This window comes from Nothoprocta perdicaria, unplaced genomic scaffold (assembly GCF_003342845.1).
Source record: "Nothoprocta perdicaria isolate Ctin4 unplaced genomic scaffold, notPer1 scaffold_126, whole genome shotgun sequence".
Taxonomy (NCBI): Eukaryota; Metazoa; Chordata; class Aves; order Tinamiformes; family Tinamidae; genus Nothoprocta; species Nothoprocta perdicaria.
In genome coordinates this window covers 1064653-1078691 of record NW_020454383.1, presented here as the reverse complement: position 1 = coordinate 1078691, position 14039 = coordinate 1064653, and the positions used below count along the sequence as shown (strand labels likewise).

Here is a 14039-nt window from a genome sequence, read left to right as displayed (position 1 = left end):
AGACTCTAACTCAAGAAAGAAGTAGCACTTTAATGTATAAGGGATCCTGCTATAATTTGAAACTTATTTTGAAGTTCAAAAAGGAAAAGAAGCTTCACTTCTAAAAGCCACCATAAGTCTTCAAAAACACAGTTACTGGCTTGTGACAGGTATAGAATAGTTTAAGAGCAAAGTATAGGACCCGAAGTATAGTTAATGTTAGAAAGATGGTTATAGGATATAGAGAAAAATTTCATGAGGTATAGAATTAACTTACACAAATTCTAAATTCCTGGAAAATTATGTCTTAAAAGGTTACTAAATAAACTAGATTACTGTCTACAGAAAAAATCTTGCCCTAAAAGAAAATAAATATAACAAAACAATGTCATAAATTCACAAGAAGGAAGGACTGATCATGGATAGATCTTATTCAAGTCATTTCCAAACAACTCTGACATACTGAAACACATAAAAGTCTTCAGAACACTCATGCCAATGAGAAAAGAAACCCCACAAATATAATGTTTAATAAGTATCTCAAATAGAGAAAAAACAGCCATATGCCTGTGTATTTATCAAAAGCCCTAGGGGTTGTAAAAAATATAGAAAATTAAAGATGAAGAGCTGTATGCATTTGAATGAATTACAATGAAAAAGTTCTATAGAAAGCTGTCTTAAAAGAGCTCCGCTGCTCTAAAGCAAATTTTCTTGGACCATCATCGAAAAGCTTCTACACTGTGGCCTTCTGATATACATGCTGGATCAAGCAATCTAGCAATACTAGACTTTGAATCTGAAGAGGAATGACATGTTTAGCCCCCCAGTCCTGGGGTAGGTTAAAAAATTTCATTATAGTTCAAGGCATTACAAGTCATTACAAACCACTGCTGTTTCCTCCAAGGTGAAGATGTCAATCGTTCTGGTGTTTCCTGTCTCCTCTTTGAAAAACTCACAAAATTGATTAAATTTACTATTAACTTCAATACATGTGGTATTATACTGGCTATAAAAGTAGGTTACTTTCTTAGTTTTGCATCTTCTTAAAGCTAGGATTATTTTATTATATGGATCATACAGAAAAAAAAGTAATTTAAAGGACTCCACAGCATTCTCTGAAATATTATTTTCTTTTGACTGGAGAGGATGAATGGACAGTAAACATAGGCACATAGTCAAACCTTCATATTGTATGAAAATTCAGAATATTCAGAACATAGAACAAAAACGCAATATTCAATATTCAAAGTAATATTCTTCTTAATAACAACATCAAAATATTTTTTTTCACGTTTTCCCCATGATTTTTTTAAGGCAATAAATATAACACATGTAACACAGTGTAACATAGCACCTGGAGTGCTTTGTTCTTTTTGGGCCTCCCCAGAACAAGAGGGGCATGGACAACTTGGTGTAGAGCAAAAAAGATGATTAAGAGCCTGGAGCATCTCTCCTGTAAGGAAAGGCTCAGAGAGCTGGGCCTATTTAGCCTGTGGAGGGGAAGATTGTATTTTATCAGTTTGTACAGTGATAAAGTGTATACAAATACCTTATGAAAAAGCTATCAAGAGGATGAGGCCAGACTATTTTCAGTGGTAGGCAGTGACAGGACAAGAGGCAATGGCCACAAACTGAAACACAGGAAGTTCCACCTGATTTTGACATAATGTTGAAAGTAACGTACATATGTAATGTAGACTGAGAGGAGCAGTTAACAACTATTGTGTGCATGCAGACTATACAACGAAGATCAGTTGTGGACATCAAGTAGCAACTATTATTGATACCAAAATGGCTTCAATGAACTGAACTCAGATCTCAATTTGAATTTAATGGACAGCATGTACGTCTTCTCTTTAAGTTACTGCAGTAATACTGTGGATTTCAAACAATGCATTCACTTCCGCTTCGATTTTTTGGTTGTGATAAACCCACAGTTGTGTGAATTTGCACACATAAACATAGTAACAGAAATCATTTGGAAAAAAAAGGTAACAAGCTTGAGGAAATAATTCCTGATCCTGTTTTCTGTGCATTTTGACCATCTCAAAATTCAAGGATTAATAAACTTCACAAGGTTCTCCCTCTACAGAACTGGAATCCATTAAAGACTGGAAACTCACCCTTTTCTGTTCATTAATATATTCAATCAGTTCCTCTCTTGTCCTTTTCACAGCTTCTTCAATTACCTTTTGATTTCGTTTTTGTTCCTCCATTAATGCTTCCTTAACAAGTTCCTATGTAAAACGAAAACATTTAAGTCTAGATATTTAAAGTATTTCACAAACAAAGTCCTTTCTCTTTTTCTAAAATTGTATCATGGCCACCCTCTTTGCAATAATAGATATCCTAAAAGCGCCTTCAGGTAGACCTTATAAATTCAGTATTAGAGTCACTGAAGGGCTTAAAAAGAGAGAGAAAGAACAGTTCAAAATCATGTTAATAGATGCATGATGCAGAAGAAAGATGCTAGAAATACAGAACAGCACAGAAAGCTGGGAATAATTCCTTGAAACACCTCTGCCACCTCCAACACAACTTATGTAAATAAGTTATTGGCGTAGGAAACGTCTTCCTGGCCCAAACTCACTGCTCATGTCCTAGTCTCCTGAAGTAACTTAAATAAGGAAAAACATTACTTAAGTAAAAGTTTGTTTTTCAGAATTCAGAAACATTGAGGAGACATATAAAAGTTTCCTGAAAAAGAAATATACAAAAGGCTAATATTAATCAGAAAACTACATAACATTCAAGAAAAATAATAACACAGTATGTATAATTTAGACCAAAAAGAAAAAGATAATTTTTCTTAATGAACCATTCAGAAAAACTCATATATTATATTTGCAAATCTGGATAAGATAAGCTATATAAAATAGTAGTGGACTCCACTTGAATTTCATGCCAACCTCAGAGGAACGCACAAAATATGTACTGTATTTGTTGTCCAAAACCTTTGGAGACACATAACTTAAGAAAGCATGATTGTTCTAAAATAGTTTATCCAACACTTATTTGCCTATTTATATACGTGTTTAACCTTGACTTGTTTAATAAATCAGTAATTGTATTTTTTTTCCCCTCTGTGAAAAGAATCTTCATTCTTTCCTTCTTTCCCTGTTCTTCATGGAATCCTCTCTTCTAAGTTCCCAAACCCTCCACCATTCTTCCAAATATTTCTACCACAGTCTGTGGTAGAATTATGATTCGATATGAAAGATTTTTAAATTCTGACTCTACCTGGTACTTAGATGCATCTGGTCAGTGTATATGTTGACTTTTCTACTCATCTTCATATTTGCTTCCATTATTAAATTTGTCTTTTTTTCTTTTATTTTTCTCTTTCAAAGGTAAAAAAATGGCCCTAACCTAATCTCTAGCTAAAATGGGAATGACACAATTAAATGATATCAGTGACAGTTTAGGTGTCATTTTAATTCATTCAAGAAAATGGGAAAGTCTGTTTTTCAAGAAGCAGCTTGCTCAGGAAGAACATTCCACTCCACCTAACAGAGAGATGGTAGGTTTCCCAGGTTTTCTTGTTTTTTTTTTTTTTTTTTTCCCTCTCACTTAGAGGCTATCAGTAGTCAATTAGAACCAAATTAAGCCATTTTGTGGATACATGCTTGACAACAGCTGACAATCAGAATGGTTATTCAAGTACTCAATTGAGAAATCATATTCAAACATAAATTAGCAATCAAAATGTAAAAAGATAATATTTATATACACAGGAAGACAGAAAGAAAAAATAGTGTATTGTGCATACCAGATCACTCAATATCCTAAAAAAAATACACTATATGATGCTTTGCAATTTTCCAGCAAAATGCTTTTCTTTCCACAGAAAGATCAGGTGGCAGTACTGAATTTTATCTAGGAAATGCAACCACAGACTGCAATATGAATGGTTGTTCAGAAAATAGTAACCCTCAAATTACAGTGTCTGCGGTTATAAACCATTGCAAAGTACTACTGAATTCAGACATGTTTAAAGTCTGCATGCAGTGGACTACTCACTTTCCAGACTTTGTAAGTATATTGAAAATAAACTCATCTAATGACAGAGATCTCTTCCCACTCAGTACTATTAAGATGTGTGCTTCCTTACGCACTGTTCAGAGAACATTTATTTTAATGAAAAATGCTTTTCCATATCCTTCTGAAACCACCATGATCTCTGTAAGAACTGAACATATTGTTTCTGCAAGAAAGTAGAAAAACAGAAAGAAAGTGAAACTGAAAATTACTTCTAAAATATTTGCCATTTCTTTCAGGTTTTCATTATGAAACTATTCTAACTTATAAGTAACCCAAATTGAGATGCTGACTACGTCATAAAAAAAAAGTGTTTTTGGCGTGGGCAGAAATAGTACTCAAAGTGGAGAACAAAGAAAAAAAGTGAGTTAGGCTTCCATATTCCATGGTAGTCAAGAGATAATCTTGTACAGGGCAGGATAAAGCAGCTACCTACTCTGAGACAGGCAATAGTTCCTGATCCTACTAAAGAAGTGTTAACACCAGAAACTACCAAATCCACCAAAAATTCCTGTCAAGCAGGTACGCAATGGTACCTTGACTCTGCAAAACCACAGCGATACCGAAACTACCCCAACTGCAGTCTCGCAAATGTTGCTGGATCAGTTGTTGCTTGTTGTTCTGTGAAGCAATTTCTGTCTTCTGTTCGAGGCAGAGATAATTGGAATGCAGTTCACAAAAACATGTGGAGAATATCAGAATAACCCATCATTTGACAGAAAAAAAAAAGATCTTTCGCACTGTCATCATGGGAATATCAGTTGAATCTGTCTCCTTTACTGGCAGGTAAAGGAGAGTGTGCATATGAAAGGGATGATCAGATAGGGTATGAAGAGTTAACAGTAGAATAGATGAGAAAACAGTCTAAACAATCTAAACAATCTACAGAAGGGAAATTGTTTGCTAGAAAAATTCTATTTGACATAAAATGGTAAGATTAATGTAGTGTCCCACGTATTTTATGCTCTCCTCATCATTATCTGTCAAAATATACAGCTATTAATTTGAAGTACCATCAAAAATAGGTGATTTAGAGATTTTTCTAGCTTACAGGACGATGAAAATACTATAGAATTAACAAATTTGATTAGTCACTGGAGTGCAAAATCACTTTTTAGACAAATTTTTTTATTTATTGGATTTTTAATCTTCTCCTATACAGAGTTTCAAGGAAAAAAAAATACACAGATAATCATTCTCAGCAAATATGTTATAGTCAAGTTAAGCAATAATTGGAAAGAAACAAAAGCCATCCCTTAAGTGTATATCGCCATCATCTTAATATATTCAGCTACACATCTTTTCTTCACTTATACACTACTGGGTGTGGAAATACTTAAGACATTCAATGCAAAATTAATTCATGCTTGCCAAAGCTGTCAACAGAAGTACTCCCTCAAGCACAGGGCCTGAATACCAGAAAGGTTTTACTAATGTAAGAGGAAAGTAACCATTCATTTCTCAGGATTAATCACCCTGTGTTCTAGGCATTTTACCTTCTGAGCAACGATTTTATACTGGCATTTGTAAACTGATGGAAAAACATTAAATATATTTTAAAGCACATATAGTACTACCGGAAGAATTAATCAAGATTCTTTCAACTATTTAGATGTTTCATATTAAAAATTATATTAGACATTGTAAGCTAATAAATTATAAATCACAGTTCTTCAAAGAACACAAGAACCCGCAGGAGTGTGAACAAATTCAATTGTCTTGAACGCTTAGACACTTACTGGGCAAAGAGTACTTGGAAGTCCACAATTTTTTCCGTAAGTTTTTTACTTAATCTTTTCTTCCCAAAGCATTTTTTTCTTTGTATATCTCAGTATATCTCCGTTGTGGCTTGGCTGAATGAAATACTGTAGCCTCAATTTTCCTGAAATACTTTCCCATTGGTAAGATCATTTTGCCTCAAAGCTTTTGCTAATGTCCAAGAAGCAGCAGATTTTGCTAACGTCCAAGAAGCAGCAGATTTTATGTTAGCTCTTTTAATAAATTAAAGGTTTTTTTTTTTTTTCTCCTTTCTAATTATTTGCAGTCTTCAGAACACTTACGGTCTCCAATATATCTGCTATGTGTATTAGGGCAATGATGAATTCAAGTTCTCTTTCTCTTCAGAGCCAGAATAAAACAAACAATATTTTAAATTTAACTTTAAGCCTTCAGGAAATGACGAAGGTGATTCTTTGCTTTAAGTGCTTTAGGAGACTTACTGTCAAGCTGTGACACAGACCTAAATTTCAAGGGCTTATCCCTCAACTGCCAAATTGCATTCTGTTTTTTATTAAATTTTCTTTCAAATCAAAATTGTTGTATATAAATTATCTCTTCAATTTCATTATCTACTTCTCTAAGTTTTCACCTCACTTGTGCAGTTAAGTATGGCTTTGTAAGATATTAGCACTACCATGCTCTCATTATAGTTACTCTGCTTTTCTCACTAATTATAAATGGATTATAACATCCTTTCTATTTTATCCAAATATTAGTGGCTCTTATCCTACAGCCTCAAAGTATTTTTTTAGGCACTCAGGAGTAAAAATAAGAGGAAAGACAATAAACCTTTGAAACAGTGAGGTGTACTGCCTATTCTCTTTTTGGATTAAGGTCTTAGTTTTCACTCTAGGAGCTTCACTGGAATTTTAAATTATTGAGGAAACGTTTCAGCTTCAGTTAAATCATGTATTCCAGTTTCTGTCTATCTAGAGGGCAACTACTGCTTTATTTGAAAGAAAATGCTCTGGAAAAATAGTCCAGTGGGAGATTTTTCTACTTCAACAGGTATTCCTCTCAACATTGAAAACTACTAGGCACACTACACTCTGTTTGCATAACAAAAACAGAACAATAGTAACAAAAAACTAGACCTGCTAGCATATATCTAGCCTGCTGAGCATACAAGTTCCTCACCTATAATGACTTTTCAACATGTAGAAAGATCATGAGGCTACCGTGCAAAGTTACAAAATCTTCAAAGATTTATTTTAAAGAAAGCTTATTCTCCCCAATTCACAGGACAACATCAATCTCCCCAAAATAAACAATACTTTTCTGAATAAATCTCTTTTATAAAAGCACCAAGCACATGGATAACACGTGTAAAAGCTGGAGATGCTGCAATATTATACTAGCATAAAAAGAAAACAGTCTCTTTGACTAACACTTTACCTTGTCTTGAGACAGCACTCAAGAAATTAGTCACTGCTTTGGTCAGGTAATATATCTCATTTACTCCCAATGAAATTGTCAGGCTTCAAAAAATATTATCACCTTAGCTAGAAACCTGTGATTTTTAACTAAAGACCCCAAACCACTGGATCATTCAAAGATTTCACCAAAACTAACATAATGTTACTCTAATCTTTTAATTCATTTAGAAAGGGGGAAGAGAAGCATGAAAGGGTTGGTCCATCAAGTTGAAATGCTGACTCGGAATATTTTCATTTTTATGAAGTTACTTGAATTATAAGCTTTTCTTTACTTTGCTCTTCCATAACTACTGAGGGCTGTGCTGCCATCCAGAGAGACCTAGACAGACTGGACAACTGGGCAGTGTGCCTTGCCTTATGAAGTTCAACAAGGGCAAGTACAGGGTCCTGCACTTGAGGAGGAATAACCCCGGACACCAGTACAGGCTGGGGACTGACCTGCTGGGGACTGACCTGCTGGAGAGCAGCCCCACAGAGAGGGACCTGGGTGTCATGGTGGATGACAAGATGACCATGAGACAGCAGTGTGCCCTGGTGGCCAAGAAGGCCAACGGGATCCTGGGGTGCATTAAGAAGAGTATCTCCAGCAGGTACAGAGAGGTGATCGTCCCCCTATACACAGCCCTGGTGAGGCCACATCTGGAGTACTGCGTCCAGTTCTGGGTTCCCCAGCACAAGAGGGATGAGGAGCTGCTGGAGAGAGTCCAGCGCAGGGCTACGAGGATGATCAGGGGCCTGGAACATCTGCCCTATGAGCAAAGGCTGAGAGAGCTGGGCCTGAAGAAGAGAAGGCTGAGGGGGGACCTGATCAGCGTGTATAAATACCTCAAGGGAGGCAGTGAGGAGGAGGGGGGCGGCCTCTTTTCAGTGGTGGACAGTGACAGGACTAGAGGAAACGGCCACAAACTGAGGCACCAGAAGTTCTACAGGAACTTAAGGAAACATTTCTTAACAGTGAGGGTGACAGAGCCCTGGAACAGGCTGCCCAGGGAGGTTGTGGAGTCTCCTTCTCTGGAGATCTTTAAAACCCGCTTGGACGCAGCCCTGTGCCCCGTGCTCTAGGTGACCCTGCGTGAGCAGGGGGGTTGGACTAGATGACCTCTGGAGATCCCTTCCAACCTTAAGCATTCTATGATTCTATGAAACACTTTTCACGACTAAACAATTGCTGCTGATCATGAACTGTTTACCAAACTGTTCCTAAATCCCTTCTTTTTTTTTTCTTCATTTAAATTTAAGGTTTAATTAATAATATAAACCTTACAATGAGGTAGCACCTCCTTATCTGCACACTTGGCATCTTACTGAGGGCAAATAATTTTTTTATGGTAAAGGTCGGTCAATGTGCAATCTGCATTGCTTCAGCAATCCATTGCAGCTCTCCTGCCCAGCCATTCTTCAATGACAAACAATAGAAAAACCACGCAGCAGAACCAAACTCCTCCTCTGCCAACTACACAAATAAAAAGCTCCATCTCATCCTTACATGGCAGATGTTAATCTTTTCTTCTTTCAAATAATTTTATTAGAACATTAAATGAAATCATACCACTTCATCCAGCAAAAGCTGAGATCTTCAGAGCTGCTACAGAACTGCTACAAAGTTCCACTTAATACGCTTAAAGAATAATGAAAGAACTAATACTATTTTCTAACTAAAATTAGCTGATATTAAATTCTTCCTTTTAAACAAACAAGAGGAGACCAAAACTAAACCTATTTTCTGATTTAGAAGGCTTGTTTTCATTCATTTTCACTGTTTAAAGGTTTTACAGGTAAACAATTATTCAATTCCTGCACTTCAATTCCTGAAATACAGTATCTTTCACATCTGATTTATGAACTTTAGGCCAATCAATAAGTTAACATCCTTCTTTTTGCTATATATAATAGTTCATATTTTCTTTGTTGTTTAAAATTCATATAGGTCTTCTTAATTAACAGAAAATTGACAGTAATACTTGTTTTTTGGGGCTGTTGAGGCAAATTAAAACAAGACTTCAATTCCTGGTTATGATTTTTAGTGTCTTCTACGCTATACCCCAATTTTTACCAGATCACAATTTTCTTGAGCTCCTGTTTAGCTGTGATATTTGGGGTCAACTCAGACACAGACCAAAACAGATTTCAGCTGCATAGATTATAAAATGCATTTTCATCTTTAGGAAGTCTATGAAAATTAAAATGTCCCTAGAGTTACTTGTCTGGACTAGAAACAGAAGCCATTCATCCTCATGTACTTGCAGAAGCCTACAGTGATATTTTCTGATTTTTCTCTTTCAACTTTTTATACTTAAAGTACTGGCAGAGGGAAGTTCTACCTCTTTAATACTATGCTCATTTTCTTTTTTTTTAGTTATAATTTGTAATGTAAATATTTTCAAATTAATATACAGCATTGCAAAAAAATCTTTTTTTGTTTACATTTTTATGACAATCACTATTGTAATATGAGACAATCATGTTTTTTCTGGTATATTTAGTTACAGAATCATGCGTTACTCAGAAAGTATTCTCTTTTGAATTTAACAATATTCCTCTTAAGGACATTTTTATATAGCTGATAACAAAGGAGTCAGTCTACTTCATTTATTCATTTACATCTACAGTCAGTAGCATCATTAATTGGTACTAAGCATAGTAGTTCTATAAGCTGATGATTCTGACACAGGGTGATATGTGAAGAAGAGATATTACACAATACAGTATAAAAATTAAATGAGAACAAATGTTATTACATATGTTGCCACAAATTCACATTTCATTGTCTAAAATGCCAGACTCTATATTTTACTGTTGGTCCTTAAGACTTAACTTTAAAGATTAAATTGTCTAAACAGCAATTGCAAGAAGGTAAATATTTCAGCTATTCTTCTTGAAGGAAAAACCTTGAAGAAAAAATTGCAAATAAGTCTGAGTGGAAGAGTGTACACAGAAAAACCAATGTCAACAGACAAATTGCTTACCTGTAGGTTCAAGTATTTTTCAGCACTAAACCAGAGTAACATCTGACATCTGTAAGCTGTCATTTGTCTTTCCTATTGTTTAACAAAATGTGTTGCTGGGGATTTCTCTCCCAACTTAAGTGACATAAAATTATCCTTATAGGAGGACCTCTCCAGCTTTTTACTGTTACAGATTTCTAATACTCTATTTATGTTGTATCTATTCTAGCTTTTATCTTAAAAAAATCTTTTTACTATGATAAAGAGTGTAATTTCAGCATTATAAGGATCTCATCTGCTCTGTAGGTATTAAAAAGAAAATCATTCAACCTTTCTACAAAGCTTGTATCTGAGCTTTATCTTGTGTTCTTTTTGAACCCAACTCTAGAGATACAGGTAGTTACAGGGTATATAATTAATCTCACTTCAGTATGCATGCCTGAAAAAGTCAAAGGAATTGTATTTTAAATGTACCAAATAATTATCTCTATGCACAAAATACAGATGAAAATAAATTAATGACATTTTTGTGCATTTCAAATATCAAGTAGGTGCAGTAATAAATGATATTTTTAAAGAAAAACTACCACCGCATTACAAAGACATTCAAAAGTGAAAATCAAATATGCAAAGCAGGTCCATAAAAGGGTAAAATATACTAACTTGATTATGTTTTCTTTGCTCTTGCATGGCTTCCAAAACAGCCTGAGCAATCTTGTCTTTGTGTGCGTCACGTTCTGCTTCCCACATTTTTCTTTCTTCTTCATGAATTTTCTCCATATTTCTTCTTTCCTCCTCTACTGCTTTCAGAATAGCCTCCTGCACTACTACTTTTTCAGCCTTTGAAACATATCAAGCATAAACAAATGAACAAAATATCAAACATGATAAGTATTACTTCTTTTAATGAGACTCATGAGCTGATAGGATACAAGAAATATTTTTACTTCTAAATTAAGAGCTCAATCTTTTCTTAAGATGTTACTAACCAGCTACCATTGGACATAGATTTTTACAGGCACAAGAACAGACTTGTAGCTTTCTACAAGTCTGAAGCTGGAGCAACAAAGACAACGCACAGCTTTATATATGCTGAGCTACACATTTATCAGTAAAACAATCTGGCATTGCATATGTGTCAATAAATAATAGCAAGCTGAAGTTCAAGACATGCAAGTATTACCTGGCAAAAAAAGGATTTTAATATGTCTGTAGGTTAGTAATGTCCTTTAGTGCCAATTATGGAACTGGTCAAGTAAGGTTGAAATAAATGGAAATAAATACTGGCTTTCTCAAATACATTTTAAGAAAAGCTTTTTACTGCAATTTTGTGAGGTTGATCTTTTAAAAATTAATTATAGATTTGTGAAACATAATAAATGCAACATAAAGTAAGAAGACTGTACTAAATTAAGCTATTTTATTGTCTAAAACATTTTCCCCCAGGTATTAGCCATGTGAAAAAGCCTTTTGTGCTGCTGATTGCAATTCAAAGACAGATTCAGAAAATGTGTATATACTACTCAAAGATACAGGAAATACATCCTAAATAGGAAATAGATCCTACTATAGATTCTACATCCTATTTAGGAAATACATCCTAAATATTATAGATTACATCTTTAGAGGTTTCTCCAAAATATTTTAAGCAACTACAATTTTGTACTGGATTCTAGAAATGAAGTATATTGTAACACATAGAAACCTCCCAACCACAGTTTGCTTAATACTGAAATCAACTGAAGAAATGATGCTGAAAAGTGAAAATTTACTTTCAAACATGTCACTTCTGTGAACTGGTGTCATTAACATTTGCTGTTAACTTTTGATGAAGTATTCTTGTGGGCTTTTATAAAATAATATATTAGAAAATTAACTATTTTGTTCTATCCTCTCAAACCAAAGATCCTGACTTCTTGGTACAAATTCAGAGGTTATCTTAAAGAGAAGTAAGCAAGCTACATCTCCTGAACGGTTAGGGTATCTTTATGAAGCCCTAAGCTACTGTAGAAATATTTATAATTTACATGAATTAGAACATAATTTTGACACACCTAGTAATGAAATAAGAATCAACTGCTGAATTTGGCATTCCTAACGACACTCAGGGAATCTACCCTGTAGAGTCAGAATTTACAAGAGAGTTTACCTTTGCCACAGCTGCTAGAGCCTCCTTGCTTCTTTTCCTTTCTTCATCCAAACATTTGTCAAGTATTTCCTGCAAATGTTATGAAAAATTAGATTTCATTACACAATAGATGAATGGCTAAAAATAATATCAAACACTCAAAGATTTTGACAAGGCTTTATTTTTTCCTTCCAATGACTATGACAGGATCATTCCTTATGAACTCTATGATACAGTTTACACTTCTCTTTCTTTTGTAAATAAAAGCATTACCTTATGTTTTTGTGATTGTTGCAGCAAAGCTTGTTCTATCTTTTCTGATAACACTTCCTTCTCTGCTTCCAAAATGTCAAGAAGTCTCTGATGCTATTGGAAGAAAAAATCTGTATCATAACTACAGTCTGTTGGTAGAACAGGCAAAAACAACTCAAGCAACATAGTTAGGTTTGTCCTTTGCTTATTAGACGAGCCAGAATCTAGATTTGATTAAACACAAACACTGCTTCTTTAATTGCTCTGATGTTAAGGGAAACTCATGTGAAATATTTAGCACTCGGGACTGTCTCTCACGTTCTCTAGATCTGAAGAGAAAAAGAGAGATACGTGGAAAACAAAACTTATGTAGATGGTCAAAGCAGCATCATCCTTGAAAATGTTAATTACGCAGCTGTGGAAGTTAAAGTATGCTTATACTACCTTTTATTTCATAACCTTAGAATAAGAAGTATGGTATCAATATATTATAACATTCAATAAGGTTGGCAAAAAGCATTGCACTGTGGCTTTAAGAATAAAAGTATATGTACATTGAACATAAAACTTTGACATAAAATTTTAAATCAGGCAAATACACCTTCAACCATCATTTCTAAGAAACTGTCATTTCTGTCTCACAAATTTTGCTATGTTTTAATCGTAAGTGTCCTTAATGTCAGCAAGAAACACATTACCAAACTGCAATATTATGTTCTGAAAAATATTTTTACATTTGAAGAATAGAATATAAGGCTTTTAGACTGCTTTATAAAATAAAACACCTATCTGTCTTTCCAGGATCAACATGCAAAGAGGTATTTCCTTGTGAATTTACTTAAAATAGGTCTGAATGGAGCAGACATATTCTAATGGAAAACACTTGTGCAATGAGTGGCTATGCTTAATGATGTGTTGCTAACTTTCCTTGTGGACTCAGCATCTTCAATCACTAGCTTTAATGATCATTTCCCCTTTAAACCTCCAGTAACTCAAACAGAAGTAAAACAATAGATGGATGTTACTGCTCAGATGATCCTTCACTTAACCGACTGTGGAAAGACTGCAAACTGGCATATCTTACTCCATGCTCCTTTGAAATACTGATGTAATAATAAGTAAATATACTTTAAAAACTGAATCAGATACATTCCACAAATCAAAGACGAGTACTATCAATTGGCTTTAGATAATAATTGCAGAGGGATTTTCTAAGATTATCAGAAAAACAGAAATATGAAAATCAAATCTTTACAGCTTTAAGATATCTATAATGTAATCCTTCAGAACCATTTGATTGATTGTCATTGTAATTTTTAGAAGAACAGTTAGAGGCAATTATCTGCAGTTTGATGCCAACCACCAGATTTCTAGGTGGGATGAAAAGAATGTGTGTGTGCATTTAAAATTGCCATATCAGACCAGTTATTTTATGTATTTTACAACATTCCCTGTGGGATCACTAATTTCAGTCTTTGATCT

General features: G+C 34.4%; 1 protein-coding gene across 1 annotated transcript in view; it reads right to left on the bottom strand.

Annotated features, from left to right (window-relative positions):
- CCDC91 (coiled-coil domain containing 91) overlaps nucleotides 1-14039 on the bottom strand; it is a 105954-nt gene that overhangs the window by 34212 nt on the left and 57703 nt on the right. Inside the window, exons 8-11 of the mRNA XM_026033241.1 lie at nucleotides 12579-12671; nucleotides 12327-12395; nucleotides 10841-11017; nucleotides 2103-2216 (exon numbers count right to left, since the gene is read on the bottom strand). Coding sequence (XP_025889026.1) covers nucleotides 2103-2216; nucleotides 10841-11017; nucleotides 12327-12395; nucleotides 12579-12671 — 453 coding nt within the window. The remainder of the gene's footprint in view (nucleotides 1-2102; nucleotides 2217-10840; nucleotides 11018-12326; nucleotides 12396-12578; nucleotides 12672-14039) is intronic.